At 40.7% G+C, this 19,732-nt stretch overlaps 1 protein-coding gene across 4 annotated transcripts in view; it reads right to left on the bottom strand.

Moving 5' to 3' along the window:
* Positions 1 to 19,732, bottom strand: part of hmcn1 (hemicentin 1) — a 551,025-nt gene that overhangs the window by 403,615 nt on the left and 127,678 nt on the right. For all 4 annotated transcript variants that reach the window (XM_063064023.1, XM_063064025.1, XM_063064024.1 and 1 more), the window contains exons 5-6: positions 17,586 to 17,757; positions 14,530 to 14,636 (exon numbers count right to left, since the gene is read on the bottom strand). In XM_063064023.1, coding sequence (XP_062920093.1) covers positions 14,530 to 14,636; positions 17,586 to 17,757 — 279 coding nt within the window. The remainder of the gene's footprint in view (positions 1 to 14,529; positions 14,637 to 17,585; positions 17,758 to 19,732) is intronic.

The raw sequence follows: 19,732 nt of genomic DNA, 5'->3' as shown, positions 1-19,732 counted from the left end.
AATATATGGATTCCCTCTGGGTATCTGTTTCCTCCCAAATTCCAAAGACATGCCGGTTGGTAACTTAACTGCAACCCACATGTATAGGTTGATGGTGGTATCTGGCAGGAGGTGGGGAAATTACTGGGGGAATAGGACTGCATTGTGAGCTGGTGCAGACTTGATGAGCTTACATTGTCAATAGAAAATATAGTGAATATACTTAGCTGAAATGTTTCTAGGAGTCAGTTGTTCATTCACTGGTATGCAAGACACCTGCAATCTCACAGATGCCAAACAGTGTGAGGTCATTGTGGAGGTCAGCTGGACAACTGGAGGCTATTAGACTTCTAGTGCCTGGGTTAATGCTTAGCCCAGTCTGCATCAATCTTACTTTTAACTGATTGATAAAATGGAATGCCTCACAGGCTATTTGAAAGGATGATTATGAAATCATATGGAGGACAGACTGGATAAAAATGACAGATTGCCTGCCTAAATCGTGATTTTTTTAAAAATCAAAATTTAGTACTTTCACTGCTACCATAATGACCTTGTAGTTCCAGATTTATTTTATTAAATTTATTTAAGTGCTGTTGCTGTGGAAATATATCATTGGCTTCAGATCACTAAGCTAACTCTCTAGGTCAAAATATTTCTGCCACATTGGCAGAGATGTCATTTTTTGCATGATTTCACAAATACAAGCAAAGAGCAAGGAGCCAAGAGGTCATATTAAATGAGTGCAGATCAAAGGTGGAACACAGCTATGTTACCCTGTGCAGATTTATAGCACCCAATTATAACAAGCTTATTAAAGCCACAGACAGTATTTACATGGGAATGTCAGCAATGAGAAACTAATATTCCAATGCTGTACCTACCAAACCATTCAAATCCCTCCATCCATAGAGACTCAACATCAACATGTACATCAAGGAGTTTGGGGTGGGGGGAACACAGGTAGAACTTTTTCCACAGAAAGAGCTTAGAATTGGAATGGTTCCAAGTAAGGAAATAAATTTTACATTCCACTTTAATAGTCTCAGGTTACAGCTTGAAGACATAAATTAATAAGATAAGAGATCAAGGGCTGGAAGGGTCTATTCCACACTGTATCTTAATAAATAAATACATAAAATCCCACCAAACAGAAAATATGAGAATACCAAACCCTCTTCATAATTAATGAGCCATTGTCAGCATTACAAAAAAGCACACTTTGAAATGTGTCATTCCAGAGAATGCTACATAATTGGTAAGCTGTTATATCATAGGAATATGTAATACACAAGTTAAAGCAAATTTTAAAATTACTGATGGTGGGATGGACCAGTCACCAAGAGAGCAAAAAAACATACACATTATATTGCTTTAAGGTTCCCCTGCCTTAATTTTTGATGAGATCTTGAAAATACCACTGTGCCTGAAATAATGAATTAGGACTTCTTCTCCAGCCCTTTACCTTGCCCACCTATCACTTTCAGCTAGTCGCCCTGCCCCTCCAACCACCTTTTCAATCTGGCATCTTGCCACTTCCTTTCCAGTGCTGAAGAAGCAACTCAGCCCAAAACATTGATTGCTCATTCATTTCCTCAGATGCTGACTGATTTGCTGAGTTCCTCCAGCATTTTCTGTGTTGCTGTAAATTTCCAGCATCTGCAGAATCTCATGTTAATGAATTAGGCCCTCCATTGGTCAAGGGTGTTCCTAGCTTTCTAAGTTTGATATGCAAGCCAGGGTTGTACAATATAGAGAACAAGCTGTTGACTGTTCAGCAGGCTCCTACTCTCCACACAGCTGAGAAATGCAAAGGAATGGCAAACCGATACCATTTGGCACCAGTGGCATTGCGGGAGTTGCCAGTCAGCATTGAACTCAATGTAGGACAGCCTTAGTTACTACAGCTTTGGATTGTTCCTCAGAGTTTTCTCCCAAAGCCATCCCCATGAGTGGGCATAGCACAAGGCAGTGGAAGTCTTGAGATCAGAATTTTTCTTTTCCTGTATGAGCTACCAGCCATGGCAGACGAGCCTCATCTGCCTAAAGCAGCTGGTTTTAAGGTGTCAGTCACCGACCTTTGCCCTTCTCCTATCAGTATACGGTTCTGCCAGGTTTAATAGCTAAACCACACATGAAGGCCAGGATCTGGACCTGGTCGTCAGAGGTTAATTGAGGCACCTGCCTTTGGGAGCATTTAATAAGCAGTCAGAGTTTATCTATGCTAGTACTTCCCCCCTCCCCATCCCAGCTATGACAATATAAAGGACTTAATGAATTGGCAATACTTAAGAACTACCCAACGTTCTCGATGGAACCAAATTTCAGTATCAATGAAGTAGTTAGGGAAAGCAGGGTGAGCGATATAAAGGTGGAATTCCAGAGATTAATATCTAGTCATCCAAAAGGAATAAAGTAACGCTGAGTTTGGGGAATTTATACTGGGATCTGGAGTGAAGCAAAGCATGATCTTGGAATGTTGTAGGTCTAAAGGAGTTAACAGATTTAAAAAAGGGTAAAAAAAGTAAAAAGATCCGAGATCCTGCCAAACAAGTTGCCAAGTTTGTTTCAGAGAGTACGGATATGGAAGGTGAATAGTCTGTTTCAACTCAAAAGAAATCAATGTGGCACTGGTAAACCACAGCAACATGTTGTGGGCTGTTGACAACACCTCTCAAAATACTTTTGAATTACTCTTACTCCAATCTGCAGCCTATAATTACCCTTTAAGCAATGTACTTTTGAACCATCTTAATGACCTAGCAATTTCACGATCTTCTGGAGGACTGAACTCTCAAGAACACAGGTAAGGCACCTTTAAGTGGATGAAGGTACATCACCATGGCTGTGAGAGAGGGAGGAGGGTAGGACTCCAAGCCAGACCGGATCGCTGTGGAGTGAAACTCTCTCTATCCAGCAGTTTGTTAGCAAATGTACAGTCACTGGAGAACAAGACTGCAGACTGAAGATTGTTGTATTGGAGGGAAATGAGGAAATGCTGCATTCTGTGTTCCATGGAGACATGGCTCACTCCAGACACGCCGGATAAGACCCAATGGCTCCTTGACACACATGCCCAAAAAAAGGGAAAATTGTAAAGCATGAACAACTAAAAATACAAAAACTGGAATGTCAAAAGTATTCATCCCCCTTTGCTCAGTACTTAGTTGAACCAGCTCTTGCAGCTTTTATAGCCTGCAGTAGTTTTGGATAAGTCTCTATTAGCTTTGCACAACTTGATGTAACAGGATTTGCCTATTCCTCTTTGAAAAATTGCACAAGCTGAACCAGGCTAGTTGAGGAGCAGTGATGGACAGCAATCTTGAGGTCCTGCCAAAGGTAAGACCATAAGATAACGGAGCAGAATTAGGCCATTTAGCCCAATGCATCTGCTCCACCATTTCATCATGGCTGATCCAATTTTCCTCTCAGCCTCAAAGTCCTACCTTCTCCCAGCATCCCTTCATGCCCTGACCAATCAAGAATCTGCATTAAATATATATATTCTGCGAAGCACAGAATCAAATATCGCTGTGATGATTGTATGTTCTAGAATCAATTGTTTGGCGACAAAAAAGTATAAAGTATAAAGATGTTTGATCGGGTTAAGGTCAGGACACTGACTGGGCCACTCAAGGACATCAATTTTCTTCATTTGAAGCCACTCCATAGTTGCTCTGGCAGTGTGCTTTGGGTCATTGTCCTGCTGAAAGACAAACTTCCTCCCCAGTTTAAACTTTCTGGCAGGGGTTAACAGGTTTTTATTCAGGATCTCTCTGTATTTAGCAGCGTTCATCTTCCCATCAATCCTGACCAGCTTTCCAGTCCCTGCTGCTGAAAAGCATCACCATAGCATGATGCTACCTCCACTCTGCTTTATAGTAGGGATGGTGTTATCTGGCTGATGTACAGTATTAGATTTATACCTCACACACATCTCAGTGTTGAAGCCAAAAAGTTCCACTTTAGTTGTATCTGACTCCAAGACATTCTTCCACATCTTTACAGTATCTTCTAACTGACTCTTTGCAAAGTCTTACGGGCAAGCATTGCTTTTTATTTTAGCCAGGGCTTCTTCCCTGCCACTCTTCCATAAATTCTATTTTTGTGCAGTCTTAGAGATTGTGGAATCATGAACTTCATCTCCAGTTGCAGCCACTGACTCTGCAGCTCAAATTCTAAATCATTAATGTAAATAGTGAATGACAATAATTCTTGCAAAGCATCACCACTCACTCTGCTTCACTGTGAAAAGCTAGCCTTTATTCTATTCTGCTTTCTGTTCTGAAGCTAGCTTGCAATACATTTCACCACCGTGTCTCCTGATTCCATGTGCTCTGACATGATGTGTTAGTCTATTGTAGGGTACCTTACAAAGCCTTCTGAAAACCTTGAATTTATCATTACTTGTTCTACTATTCCTTTGACAACAAATGCTATAGGGTTAATCAAGCAAATTGTTTCTTAAGAATCTACAATACTTAGTATTAGACTTTCAGTTTCTATATACAGAGGGAAGGTAAAGCTTTTAATAAATTCCTCTCAATTATTACAAAAGCCGCGATTTCATGTGTGGTTATGTCGTAAAACATGTTCAAGGCAAGTACTTTCAAAGTATGACCTATAATCTGTGACATCCAGAACAATCTTCCTGATATGACTTGGGACAAATTATGCAGCTGATTTAATAGAAACCAACTTGTTGCAACTATATATCTGCTAAAAGTTAATGAAATCAGTAATTTCAAACTATAATAAAGTTCACATAGAATATGACGTTATTTTAGCAGTAATTGGACTGATTTTCAATCAATGCCGATTTACCTTTGTGGCAATCCATGGCTCGCAGTAGATTTACAAGCTGATATACATCTGTGAACCATATTTGGTATTTCCTTGATGGTGTAATGGACAGTTGCCAGTAATGTTAGCTCTACTGTATCTAATTGTCCAGACTGTTAACGGTTATTACAAGGAGGTAGCCGCACACAGCACTGTTTGAAGCTGAAAATGTTTCACAGTAACCAGTTTTTCAGTGCAGCCAAGGAGAATCAAACCATGTTGGCATGTTCTTCGGTGTGGGCTGATCCATACTGTAGCACACATTACAGTGAGTGATCTGCAGGTTTATAACATTTCATCATTTTCCTAATCTGTGTTCACTGTGTTGCGTTTAGCATTAACAAGAGATAAAATAGAATGCCATTCACCTTTGGTGTTAAGCTTACATTTGAACTCATTTGATTTTAACCATATATAACAATTACAGCATGGAAACAGGCCACCTCAGCCCTTCTAGTCCGTGCCGAACTCTTACCCTATCCTAGTCCCACCGACCTGCACTCAGCCCATAACCCTCCATTCCTTTCCTGTCCATATAGCTATCCAATTTAACTTTAAATGACAACATCGAACCTGCCTCAACTGCTTCTGCTGGAAGCTCGTTCCAAACAGCTACCACTCTCTGAGTAAAAAAGTTCCCCCTCATGTTACCCTTAAACTTTTGCCCTTTAACTCTCAACTCATGCCCTCTTATTTGAATCTCCCCTACTCTCAATGGAAAAAGCCTATCCATATCAACTCTCTCTAACCCCCTCATAATTTTAAATACCTCTATCAATTCCCCCCTCAACCTTCTATGCTCCAAAGAATAAAGACCTAACTTGTTCAACCTTTCTCTGTAACTTAGGAGATGAAACCCAGGCAACATTTTAGTAAATCTCCTCTGTACTCTCTCAATTTTATTGACATCTTTCCTATAATTCGGTGACCAGAACTGTACACAATACTCCAAATTTGGCCTCACCAATGCCTTGTACCATTTCAACATTACATCCCAACTCCTATACTCAATGCTCTGATTGGTAAAGGTCAGCATACCAAAAGCTTTCTTCACCACCCTATCCACATGAGATTCCACCTTCAGGGAACTATGCACCATTATTCCTAGATCCCTCTGTTCTAATGCATTCTTCAATGCCCTACCATTTACCATGTATGTCCTATTTTGATTAGTCCTACCAAAATGTAGCACTTCACATTTTTCAGCATTAAACTCTATCTGCTACCTTTCAGCCCACTCTTCTAAGTGGTCTAAATCTCTCTGCAAGCTTTGAAAACCTACTTCATTATCCACAACGCCACCTATCTTAGTATCATCTGCATACTTACTAATCCAATTTACCACCCCATCATCCAGATCATTAATATATATGACAAACAACATTGGACCCAGTACAGATCCCTGAGGCACACCGCTAGACGCCGTCCTCCAATCTGACACACAGTTATCCACCACTACTCTCTGGCGTCTCCCATCCAGCCACTGCTGAATCCATTTTACTACTTCAATATTAATGCCTAATGATTGAACCTTCCGAACTAACCTTCCATGTGGAATCTTGTCAAAGGCCTTACTGAAGTCCATATAGACAACATCCACTGCTTTACCCTCGTCAACTTTCCTAGTAACCTCTTCAAAAAATTCAATAAGGTTTGTCAAACATGACCTGCCACGCACAAATCCTGTTCCTAATCAGACCCTGTCTATCCAGATAATTATATATACTATCTCTAAGAATACTTTCCATCAATTTACCCACCACTGGCGTCAAACTCACAGGCCAATAAATGCTAGATTTACTCTTAGAACCCTCTTTAAACAATAGAACCACATCAGCAATATGCCAATCCTCCAGCACCATCCCCATTTCTAATGACATTTGAAATATTTCTGTCAGAGCCCCTGTTATTTCCACTAACTTCCCTCAAGGTCCTAGGGAATATCTTGTCCGGACCCGGAGACTCATCCACTTTTATATTCCTTAAAAGCGCCAGTACTTCCTCTGTTTTAATCATCATATTTTCCATAAATACTCTTCTTGTTTCCTTTACCTTACACAATTCAATATCCTTCTCCTTAGTGAATACCGAAGAAAAGAAATTGTTCAAAATCTCCCCCATCTCTTTTGGCTCTGCACATAGCCATCCACTCTGATTCTCTAAGGGACCAATTTTATCTCTCACTATCTTTTTGTTATTAATATAACTGTAGAAACCCTTGGGATTTATTTTCACTTTACTTGCCAGAGCAGCCTCGTATCTTTTTTTAGCTTTTCTAATTTCTTTCTCAAGATTCTTTTTACATTCTTTATATTCCTCAAGCACCTCATTAACTCCAAGCTGCCTATATTTATTGTAGATCCCTCTCTTTTTCCAAACCAAGTTTCCAATATCCCTTGAAAACCATGGCTCTCTCAAACTTTTAACCTTTCCTTTCAACCTAACACAAACATAAAGATCCTGTACCCTCAAAATTTCACCTTTAAATGACCTCCATTTCTCTATTACATCCTTCCCATAAAACAAATTGCCCCAATCCACTCCTTCTAAATCCTTTCGCATCTCCTCAAAGTTAGCCTTTCCCCAATCAAAAATCTCAACCCTGGGTCCAGTCCTTTCCTTCTCCATAATTATATTGAAACTAATGGCATTGTGATCACTGGACCCGAAATGCTCCCCAACACAAACCTTCATCACCTGACCTATCTCATTCCCTAACAGGAGATCCAACACTGCCCCTTCTCTAGTTGGCACCTCTATGTATTGCTGCAAAAAATTATCTTGCACACATTTGACAAACTCCAAGCCATCCAGCCCTTTTACAGAATGGGCTTCCCAGTCTATGTGTAGAAAATTAAAATCTCCCACAATCACAACCTTGTGCTTACTACAAATATCTGCTAGCTCCTTACAAATTTGCTCCTTCAGTTCTCGGTCCCCATTAGGTGGTCATAATACACGTGTTTTTGTTTGTAGTTTCACCCAATGTCCTTTCCACTGTAATTCTTGTTCTTGACAAATGATCATTTGGCATCATTGTTGTTGCTGTCTAAAATGGCTATGACTCTTAGCTCCAAGAACTTTCAAGGTGTTGTGAGGGAATAAATGGAAATAAATGGTACATTAGGATGTATGTTTGCTGTATATTGTTGGGTCTTGATTCTCAGATAATACTGAAAGAAGAAGTGTTGCCATGCTGTGTTGCAAATATAAATTAACCAACAAAGGACAATGTGAACATGAGGAAGTCTGCAGATGCTAGAAATCCAAAGCAACTCATGTAAAATGCTGGAAAAACTCAGCAGATCAGACGGCATCTATGGAATAAAATAACCAGTTGGTGTTTCGGGCCAAGGCCCTTCTTCAGGACTACATAAGAAGCAATACAGACTATTCTTTACATTTTATTTTATTTCACTGATTGCTGAAATAAGAAATCAAGATCATAAATCCCCAGGGCCTGACAATGTGCTTCCTCAGACTCTCTTCGAGGCTAGTGCAGAAATTGTAGGGGCCGAGCAGAGATATTTAAAACATCCTTAGGCATGGGTGAGGAGCCAGGGGAGAGGTAAAGTTGTTCCATGGTTTAAGAAAGGCTTTAAGAAATTTTAGGCTGGTGAGCATGACAACAGCAGTGGGAAAGTTATTGGAAGGTAATCTAAGGGACTGGTTATACAAATATCTGGATAGACCTGGACTGATTAGAAATAGTCAACATGGCCTTGTGTGTAGTAAGTCATGTCTAACCAATCTTAAGAGAGTTTTTTGAGGAAGTTACCAGGAAAGCTGGTGAAGGCAATGCAGTGGATGTTGGCTGCATGGACTTCAGCAAGGCCTTTGACAAAGTCCCACATAGGAGGGTAGTCAAAGAGATTCAGCTGTTTATTCAAGATGAGGTTGGAAATTGGATTAGATACTGACTTTGTGGAAGGAGCCAGAGTGTGTCTGTAGATGGTTGCTTCTCTAACTGGAGGCCTGTGACTAGTTGTGAGCCACAGACGTCAGTGTTGGGTCTGCTATTGTTTTTCCACAATATCAATGATCTGGATGATAATTTGTAAACTACATCAGCAAATTAGCAAATGACAGCAAGATTGAGGGCGTAGTGAACAGGAAGGAATAGTATCAAAGCTTGCAGCAGGATTTGGATCAGCTGGACAAATAAGCTGAAAAATGGCAGATGAAACTTAATGTAGACGAGTGTGAGGTAGTCCACTTTGGGAGGACCAACCAGGGTAGTTCTTACACAGTGAGTCGCAGGACCCTGAGGAGTGTGGTAAAACAGAGGGATCTGGCAATACAGATCCATAATTCCTTGAAAGTGGCATTAGGGTTGATAGGGTCATAAAGAAAGCTTTTGGCACTTTGGCCTTCGTAAATCAATGTACTGAGTGCAGGAGTTGGGATGATATATTGAAGTTGGATAAGATGTTAGTGAGGCCTAACCTGGAGTATTGTGTGCAGTTTTGGGTACCTACCTACACGAAAGATGTAAATAAGATTGAAAGAATATAGAAAAAAAATTACAAGGATGTTGCCGGGACTTGAGGACCTGAGTTATAGGGAAAGGTTGAGTAGATTGTGTAGGTCAGAACGTAGAAGATTGAGGAGAGATTTGATAAAGGTATACAAAATTATGAGGGACATAGATAAGATAAATGTAAGCAAGCTTTTTTTTATCCCCACTGAGGTTATGTGACACTAAAAATAGAGGTCAAGGGTTAAGGGTGAAAAGTGAAATGTTTAAGGGGAACATGAGGGGCAACTTGTTAACTCAGAGCATGGTGAGAGTGTGGAACGAGCTGCCAGCGCAAGTGGTGGAAGTGGGATCAATTTCACCATTTAAGAGATATTTGCACAGGTACATGGATGGGAGGGGTGCGGATGGCTATGGTTTGGGTGAACGTTGATGGGACTAGGCAGATTAGTCGTTTGGCACAGACTAGATGAGCTGAAGGGCTTGATTTGGTGCTGTACTGTCCTATGAATCTACATATGGTTTCTACCAATACCTTGTAGCTCAAATGACACTGGACAATCTTCACTAAAGGGCCACTACAGATTACCAACTAAAAGCAATAAATCAGGCACCGGTGTCGAGATGATGATCCAGTATTCTAGCTTGCATACTTTTCCCATTGACTGGCCCAATGGGAGAAGGATACCTTAAAATAAATTTTCACACAAGAATTAATATCAGTGCTACAAACTCTAAATATTTCAAGCATTTCTACACAACAGCCACAAAATTCAAATCTGTTAATAGTACATGGTACTGCCATAGTCAAGGTTTGCAATTGGATAGGGTTCTGTTTCATCAAATAAATTACATGATTAAACTCCTGGACCATTGCTTTTTTTAAAATAGAGGTGTCATGCTTTTTAAAGCCCTGTTCTCTAAGTAGGCTTTTTCTTCACTTTGGTAATCTTTATTAATTTCTTCTCATTAATCTACCTAAACATTTAGAGGTCTTGACCATTCTAGAGTGCCACTATTTTGAACTGAAAGCTTAGGATCATTTTTAAAGAACATTTAGAGTCCAGTGAGTTTGATCCAAAATTATTACAAGATACCAACACTTAACCTATCCTGGCAGAAAGGAAACAATGAAATCAGCTCCAGAAAACATGCAGTCCCAACCTTTTCACCATCACCAGCCTGGCAAGTGGAGCAGAGGTGTGAGAAATACTTGCTTCGCAGCATAAATATTTCATCATGTCTTATCAGTAAGGTCATCTTCCTCTGCCCTTACCAGAGATCCTTTTTATCTCCCCACATTCATAATGTACCTAATTACTTGTGTCGTGTTATTTGACCAACCTCAAACAGCAATTATTTTCAAACTTCAAGGAGGTTACAGGGGAAGGCAACAAAGGTAAATAACCTTTGACAACAAAACCACCTACTCTTCTGTACTGCTGTAAAAAAATCTTTTGAAAACTGTATTAGGCCATATTAGTTCAATTCCCTTGGCGAAGGGATCTTTAAAATCCACACAGGAAGAACAGAGCATAGTTTCCATGTAAAAGAATTTGATTTGGATGAAGCTGAAATAGCCCACTTACAACTACATTGAAACTTAAATTTAACCAATTTCATCTGATTTTTGTCATCCCAATTAAACTAGAAGGAAATTTCAAAAGCTGAAGGTTTTCAGCAGTCTGGTGAATACAAATCAAAATTATACACCCTGTCTAATTATCCCTAATGCATTACTGAGGTCAATATTTTCAGCCAGGGATCTCAAGAGTTAAGGGTAACCTTTAATGTGCCATTGGTATAGAATGGCAAGTAGCCATTGCTACCCCTTGTGACCCAGAGTGGAAAAACAAACACTGCAGTAAGAACAATACCATCTATAGGCCTCTACAAATGAAACCCATACCTGTTCAAAGTTGGAGCTTATTTCCCAGTATGCACTTCTTGCTCACCAAATAAGGCCCATTTTGGAAAGACTATCAGCTGGGGTAACCAAGTCAAAAAGAGCTATTGTTTGTAATCTTCTTTCATATATCTGCCAAGTTTTATGTAGATTTTTCTAAATGTCTGCATGACATTTGAGTTGGAAACCAAAAGCACTAGAGTAATACAAAAAGAGCTCCGGGTTCTGTTTTCAATAATGAATTAGCACCACACTGTGAGTGACTTTGTTTCAGGAAATGATGTGTTCTATTTTTCACAAAGACCGGAATGCAAGTAACAAAACTCTCTATTGAGTAAATCTTATTGTAATTAGAATGATCTGCTTACCAACAAATCATATGACAAATAAATGTATAAATTCTGACATAAGAAATAATTTTTCAAGCATGATAATTGATTTATAACATGGTACCTTTGCCAGACACTGTATTGTGATCATCTGCATCCCTGTTGTAGCAGTAAGATGACCAGCAGTCAAATTACAAGCCTAAACTACTCACAGACACAACTTTTACATGAATCACTTTGCTCACATAGAATTTTTCACAGATTAGACACAGTCATAGTCATACTTCATTGATCCCGAGGGAAATTGGTTTTCGTTACAGCTGCACCATAAATAATTAAATAGTAATAAAACCATAAATAATTAAATAGTAATATGTAAATTATGCCAGGAAATAATTCCAGGACCAGCCTATTGGCTCAGGGTGTTTGACCCTCCAAGGGAGGAGTTGTAAAGTTTGATGGCCACAGGCAGGAATGACTTCCTATGACGTTCAGTGCTGCATCTCGGTGGAATGAGACTCTGGCTGAATGTACTCCTGTGCCCACCCAGTACATTATGTAGTGGATGGGAGACATTGGCCAAGATGGCATGCAACTTAGACAGCATCCTCTTTTCAGACACCACCGTGAGAGAGTCCAGTTCCATCCCCACAACATCACTGGCCTTCCGAATGAGTTTGTTGATTCTGTTGGTGTCTGCTACCCTCAGCCTGCTGCCCCAGCACACAACAGCAAACATGATAGCACTGTGAGTGTTAGCAGGTGTGATTTTATGAGGTAGAGATTAACCATAACCTCCCCTACTCACCACCCCCATCGTACTGCTAAATGGCTGCATACAGTTTTATGCCTTGAACTTGCAACCATCCCGGAGTCATGATATGCTCAGGCACATTTACCGGGTCAAGGTGGCAGCAGGCTGTGACATCTGTGGAGGCAGTGGCTCAGATGTAGTTGCTTTTACATTCGTAGGGATGGTTTTGGGGCAGCGTGGGAAATTAGGGGACAGATTTGGGTTTAGGCTCAGAGGTCAGAAGCAGTAAATGAAAAGCTGGGGCAGAAGCTCGAGACCAGGTCAGAGTGTTCCGTGGAAGAAGGCCAGCGATCTCCATGGAAAGATGTCAGGTCAGCCGGTGCTGAAGATAAAAACCTGCGATCCCCATGGTCAACGACCAAGGTCAGCAGGCCTCTTGGACATGGGATAGTGATCCCGGCCCTGCCCTCACGTCGGCAGGTCCGGGGATCGTAGTCCAGGTGGACAAGAAGCATGAGGGCTGGTGACAACCCCTCACCCCCCACCAGGTCCACGTGAGTCCAGAGTCTGAGAGAGACCTGCAGTTCAAAGTCCACGATCAGTGAGTCCTGGGGTCAGTACTGGAAGTCAAAGCCTTAAGGCTGAAAACACAAGTTGGCGAGTCCAGTAGTCGAGGCCCGACAGCAGCCTGTCCTGGGGGTTGGAGGCCTCTCTGCATGTGTCAGTGAGTGCGTAGGTGGGAGGGAGGAAAGGGTTTGTTTTGTTGCTGCTGTTGTGTTGTTGTTGCTGTTGCTTGTGGACATGCCATGTTGGTACCACATCCTGAGGTTGTGCTGTTCATTAATGGAAACAACACATTTCACTGTATATCTTGATGTTTGTGTGATGAATAAATGAATCTAAATCTAATTCGGATCTGAATCTGAATCACAGCATTCCAAAATCCAACAATCCTCCGTTCTCCAGCTTCCCGCACAGCATTTCCAAAATCAAGCACTACTCCTGGTAAATTTCTGGATCTAGCATCACATAGGATTCCAAGGGACCCAGGATTTTCTGGCCATTGATGATCCTAGCACAAATGCTACTCGCAGTGGAAGCCCGATTTTTAACCACAGCTAATGAGGAAACCAAATCCTGCAATCACCATGCAACTTCTCACTCAACTCCAAAAAATTGTCCAGAATGTACCATCAAGAACAAGCAATGCCATACGACATAGGAGGAAGGGTATACAAGAAAATCCTCATGACTTTGCCTGTACATATAGAAGATGATGTTTTCAAATACAAACAAGCTTGGTTTGGTCCATATTGTTTGAGTTTCCAGCAACTAACAATGACGTCTGCAAAAATCAAGCTGTGATGATGCTGTATACTTAGTAACCACTTTATGAGATATACCTGTACATCTACTTGTTAATGCAAATACCTAATCAGCCAATCATATGACAGCAACTCAATGCATAAAAGCATGCTGACATGGTCAAGATGCTCAGCTGTTGTTCAGGCCAGACACCACAATGGGGAAGAAATGTGATCTAAGTGACTTTGATGGTGGAATGATTGTTGGCGCCAGACGGGGTGGTTTAAGTATCTCAGAAACTGCTGATCTCCAGGGATTTTCAAGTACAGTGTCTAGAGTTTACAGTGAATAGCGCGAAAAACAAAAAAAAAACTTTCAGTGGCAGTTCTGTTCGAACTGACAGGAAAATAACAGTAACTCAAATAACCATGCATATGCATAAGGGCAACTCTGAATCAACAACACATCAAACCTTGAAGAGGATGGGCTACAGCAGCTGAAGGCCACAATGGGTTCCACTTCTGTACCTTATAAAGTGGCCACTGAATGTATGTTTAAATGGAATTTCCTCCTTCTCCCATAATAACAAAACAATAACACAATAGAAACATACCTTCTAATGTTCTCTAATGACACTGGGTAGTGGCACAAATCAAAGAAATGGATAACTTGGATTCCAAGCTATGAGGAGGTGGACTGAACATTAATAATACACTATGGGTCAGGGATGATAATTTCATGATGTGGGAATGTATTGATTCATGCAGCACCATGAGTAACAGAAGATTGCTTTGTGTTTCCCAAACTTCCCTCAAGGTTCCACTGACTTCCTGCTGAAATTATGGTGTGAAAGTGATGGCGTTCATAATAAATTAGGGCTGAGGTCCCGAGGAAGATATCAAAGGTTTTTACACATGCCATTACCATAAAGACTTACCTTAATGGTCCAGAGTCCTGGTTGTGGATTCTTGATGTTTACCACCCTGGCAGAGTTTGCAATATGTAAAAGCTCATTAAGACCAGATCCTTTCCTGATAATTTTTCCTGCAGGCCGAAAGAAAAGCTTAATCAATATAAATTTTGTATTCTTGTTAACAACTGTACTAAAACTGAGAATAACATTTTCCCAAAGCAAAAAATGAGTTTTCAGTTGAAATGTTAATGAAATTTTTAAACATGTATTAATATATTTTTAATGTTCAGCAGGTTGAGCTTACTGTCTGAGGAAAGCTGGTTTGATTAGTACATATATATACCTGGACAACCACCACTGATATAAGCTAGACCACATTATTCAGCATGTCAAAATCGAAGACTATTTAGGTCACCAAGGGGTTAAGAAATTGATGGTTAACTAACGCACAGATCTGGTGTTTGCTTTCCTGTCCTTCATAGAACTGTTAGACTACTTTTGTAGATAATATTAGAAGATCATTTCCTTTGGGATAAGCATCCTTATTACATGCCAAGTGCAGAGAAGCATCAGTGAGGTTTAAAACCACCAAACGGTTTCCATGGTTATAGCTTGGAGATCTATCATCTCAAGTCAGAAATATGAAAAACTTATTTTCTCACAATGCAAGACTGTTATTTTAAAATAAATTGCATCTGGGTTTTATCCCAAAACAGCACATGGCTCATTAGCTAGTTCCAGGAACCTGAAACTAGCTGAAGACATAACTAAGATCTGCAAAGACACGGTTGCATGACACATTCAAGAGAAATGTGATTATCATTAACACAGAAATCTTCCCACATAAGAGACTAACATCACATTAAAATCCTTAAATGACATATTAAAAAGGACAACAAAAAAGGTGGTTAGCAAATTACTGAGAGAGTTTAGCCATTGATTTCCCCATTAATTAAGATCATAGGACCATAAGATACAGGAGCAGAATTAGGCCATTTCAACCATCAAGTTTGCTCTCCCATTTCATCATGGCTGATCCAATTTTTCTCTCAGGCCTAACCTGCTCCCTTCTCCCTGTAACCCTTCATGCCCTGACCAATCAAGAATCGAGAAACATAGAAAACCTACAGCACAATACAGGCCCTTTGGTCCACAAAGCTGTACCAAACCTGTCCGTACCTTAGAACTACCTAGGATTACCCATAGCCCTCTATTTTTCTAAGCTCCGTGTATCCATCCAGGAGTCTCTTAAAAGACCCTATTGTTTCTGCCTCCACCATCGCCGGCAGCCCATTCCACACACTCACCACTCTGCGTAAAAAACTTACCCCTGACATTTCCTCTGTTCCTGCTTCCAAGCACCTTAAAACTATGCCCTCATGTGCTAGCCATTTCAGCCATGGGAAAAAGCCTCTGACTATCCACACAATCAATACCTCTCATTATCTTGTACACCTCTATCAGGTCACCTCTCATCCTCTGTCACTCCAAGGAGAAAAGGCCGAGTTCACTCAGCCTATTCTCATAAGGCATGCTCCCCAATCCAGGCAACATCCTTGTAAATCTCCTCTGCACCCTTTCTATGGTTTCCACATCCTTCCTGTACTGAGGCAACCAGAACTGAGCAAGGTACTCCAAGTGGAGTCTGACCAGGGTCCTATATAGCTGCAACATTACCTCTCAGCTTTTAAACTCAATCCCATGATTGCTGAAGGCTAATGCATCGTATGCCTTCTTAACCACAGAGTCAACCTGTGTAGCAGCTTTGAGTGTCCTATGGACCCCAAGATCCCTCTGATCTTCGACACTGCCAAGAGTCTTACCATTAATACTATATTCTGCCATCATATTTGACCTACCAAAATGAACCACTTCACACTTATCTGGATTGAACTCCATCTGCCACTTCTCAGCCCAGTTCTGCATCCTATCAATATCGCACTGTAACCTCTGACAGCCCTCCACACTATCCACAACACCTCCAACTTTTGTGTCATCAGCAAATTTACTAACCCATCCCTCCACTTCCTCATCCAGGTCATTTATAAAAATCACAAAAAGTAAGGGTCCCAGAAAACATCCCTGAGGCACTCCACTGTCACTGATCTCCATGCAGAATATGACCCGTCTACAACCACTGTGTGCCTTCTGTGGGCAAGCCAGTTCTGGATCCACAAAGCAATGTCCCCTTGGATCCCATGCCTCCTTATTTTCTCAATAAGCCTTGCATGGGGTACCTTATCAAATGCCTTACTGAAATCCATATACACTACATCTACGGCTCTACCCTCATCAATGTGTTTAGTTACATCTCAAAAAATTCAATCTATCAACCTCTGCCTTAAATATATATGAAGACTTGGCCTCCACAACTGCTTGGGTCACAGAATTCCACAGATTCACTGCTCTCTGGCTAAAGAAATTCCTCCTCATCTCCATTCTTAAAGGACACCCTTCTATTCTGACACTCTCCGCTCTGGTATTAAACTCCCTCACCATAGGAAACATCCTCTCCACATCCACTCTACCAAGGTCTTTCACCATGCGATAGGTTTCAGTGAGGTCACTCCACATTCTTCTGAATTCTAATGAACACAGGCAGCTTGTTAAACTGATCCCTTTGTGCATTCCTAATTATTAACTGCTGTTGAATAAATAAATTTTTGATTTTCTTTCATGAAATTGAAATACAGTATATGTCACAACATGGCATTCCAGCTATCTTTAATCAGTTGCTGTAAAGTTCACTATATTGAAAGTGCCTGTTATTGCCTGTCAAATCCTGGCCTGAAACAGCACAACCCTTGAGAGCATAGTTAACTATTCTTTTAAAACACCCATGTGGATTGCAGTCACTTTAAGATAAAAAACCAGAAGAACAAAAAGAGAAATAAATTGCCAAATCAGTACCAAACTTCATTGTGTATTCACCATGGCATGTTTCTTTGAAAAGCAATAATGCTCATAAAGGCATAACACTACATTGTAAGTTGACAAAATGAATGCTTCTGATAATTGCCCAAGTTTATTCACAGACACTCATTGTGTTCAATAATCTCTTTAATACTCAAGAACCATACCTGAGGGATCTCTGATCTCAATAAAAGGAGCAGGACCACTGAGAGACACGGTCACCTGTTTCAGACTGGGATCGAAGGGGATTTGCCAGGTGTTTACAGCTTGGATGGCATGGTCTGTGGATAGCAGGTGAACTTTGGATGCTTGAACTGCTTCTTTTACCCATTTTAGAACCTGCAACAAAAAAAGAGGAAATGTAAACAAAATCCTACAGACAGTGGAATGCATGATTTAAGGAGAAGGAACAACAGTAACAAATTCAATATATTGGCTTCTTGTGTGATGTTGCTTCTTCCACAGTGTTTTTCTCCCCCCCCCCAGTGGAATTGACAGAGCTCGCAAACATTCCCTACACTTTGGCTTAATATCCAGGCATCTCCCATCCACAACAAGGACAACAGACACAAAATACCAGAGGCATTCAGTGGATCAAACAGGATCTATGAAGGGACATGAACAGTCACAATCAACTGAAGGATCTCTGAAACATTGACTATTCCTTTCCTTCCAAAGATGCTGCCTGGTCTGCTGAGTACCTCCAGCATTTTGTGTGTGTGTTGCTCAAGATTCCCAGTATCTGCAGAATCTTTTGTGTTTCAGAACAAGGATTTCTCTTCATAGTCGCTCAAGAGATTCAACATAATAACGTCATCAGATACACCGTCTCCTCCGCTTTCAGCATATCAAAGGGACTACTCCCTCTGCAATATTTTAGTTCATTCTTCCATACCTTCTTCTCATCATAGCTGCTAAGGCAACTCAGGAGACACAACACATTTTTTCCCCTTTTCCAGATCGCAACACAAGTTTAAGAAATAACATCACTTCTTCTGACCTAGCAACTTTACAACTTTTGGAATTTAATATTAAATTTAACAATTTTGGATAACCGACCCTTCATTACTCCAATTAATCCAGGAAATGTTAGTAACTTCAGACTGACGGAGACTTTCTTTGGGGCAATTGATCAAAGTCCTGCTTTTGGTCAGCAAGAGCATAGAATTGGGTAGACCTCATTTTCTTTAAATCATAAAATCTTACCTTCGTTCAATCCAACACAAAACATCATGTGGAAGCAATTCTGCCTCTTAAAATTATCCCTATTCTTTCAGATACTAGGCTGACTTCTCCCTGAATTGCTATGTTAACCATGCTGGCAGATACCACTGGAGCCCATCCTATTAACAAACTCCATCCAACCAAACTGAGGTGTGATCACAAATAGGTCAGTGGAACATACAGCAGACACAGCACTTCAACTTGTCATGGAGTCAGCTTCCCCAGACAGTGGAATCCAAAGACGTGACTTCAATCTGCCTGTTGCATAACAACTGCCTGCTTACCTCCCAACTCCACTTACACCAACTTGGTCAACAGCAAAAGGCACCCGATGCCTCACCTGATCCTGATCCATGGAATATCACCTTCTGCACTAATCAGAATAATTTGTTTCTAAATTTCAAAGAGAGTTTGACAAAGACTTCCAACACCAGCCCACCCTATACCTGCTAAAATCTATGAACACACCTCAATTTGGTCAACGTTTAAAAAGCAGTTTCCTCCCGTAAGGATGATTTAATACAGGCTGTATGCCAGATCTAGCTGAGCACTTTGAAGATCCCATTAATGGTCGCTGAGAGACATTTCAACTCAATGCAGATATTACTCAAGTATTAATAACTGCTCAATGAATTGAAAATCAACATCAATAATCCATGTCACTGCCACAGTTGACCATCATCACAGAATCTTCTTCAACTCCAAAACATCACGTTTACTTTGATTCTTAAATAACTCAACAAATATTACAGTACTTTAGCATCTCAGAAACATCAAGCCCCATACTTGCGGTAAAACGGAGCAACCTCTTGAGGGCCAACCAAACGTGTTTTTTCCTTTGTTAAATGTCTTTTTTACAATAGCAAGACAATGCTGGACTCCAAGGAGTTCGGAGACCGGAGACCACAGACCTACCCCATCAGTGAGCTGCTCATTAGCAGAGGTGCTGGACTGGGTACAGACCATGTTGCTGACTGCTACAGGAAAGGCATTAAAGGCATCAGAGTTAGTGCACGAGGTGGCATGCGGTGTAACCATGGGTGATTGTCCTGAACATTTCTCTTGCTATCGCAAGACCCTGGGACATTGA

Source organism: Mobula hypostoma, chromosome 12, assembly GCF_963921235.1.
Source record: "Mobula hypostoma chromosome 12, sMobHyp1.1, whole genome shotgun sequence".
NCBI lineage: Eukaryota > Metazoa > Chordata > Chondrichthyes > Myliobatiformes > Myliobatidae > Mobula > Mobula hypostoma.
Note: the sequence above shows the minus strand (reverse complement) of the source record. Positions and strands in the feature narration are given on the sequence as shown.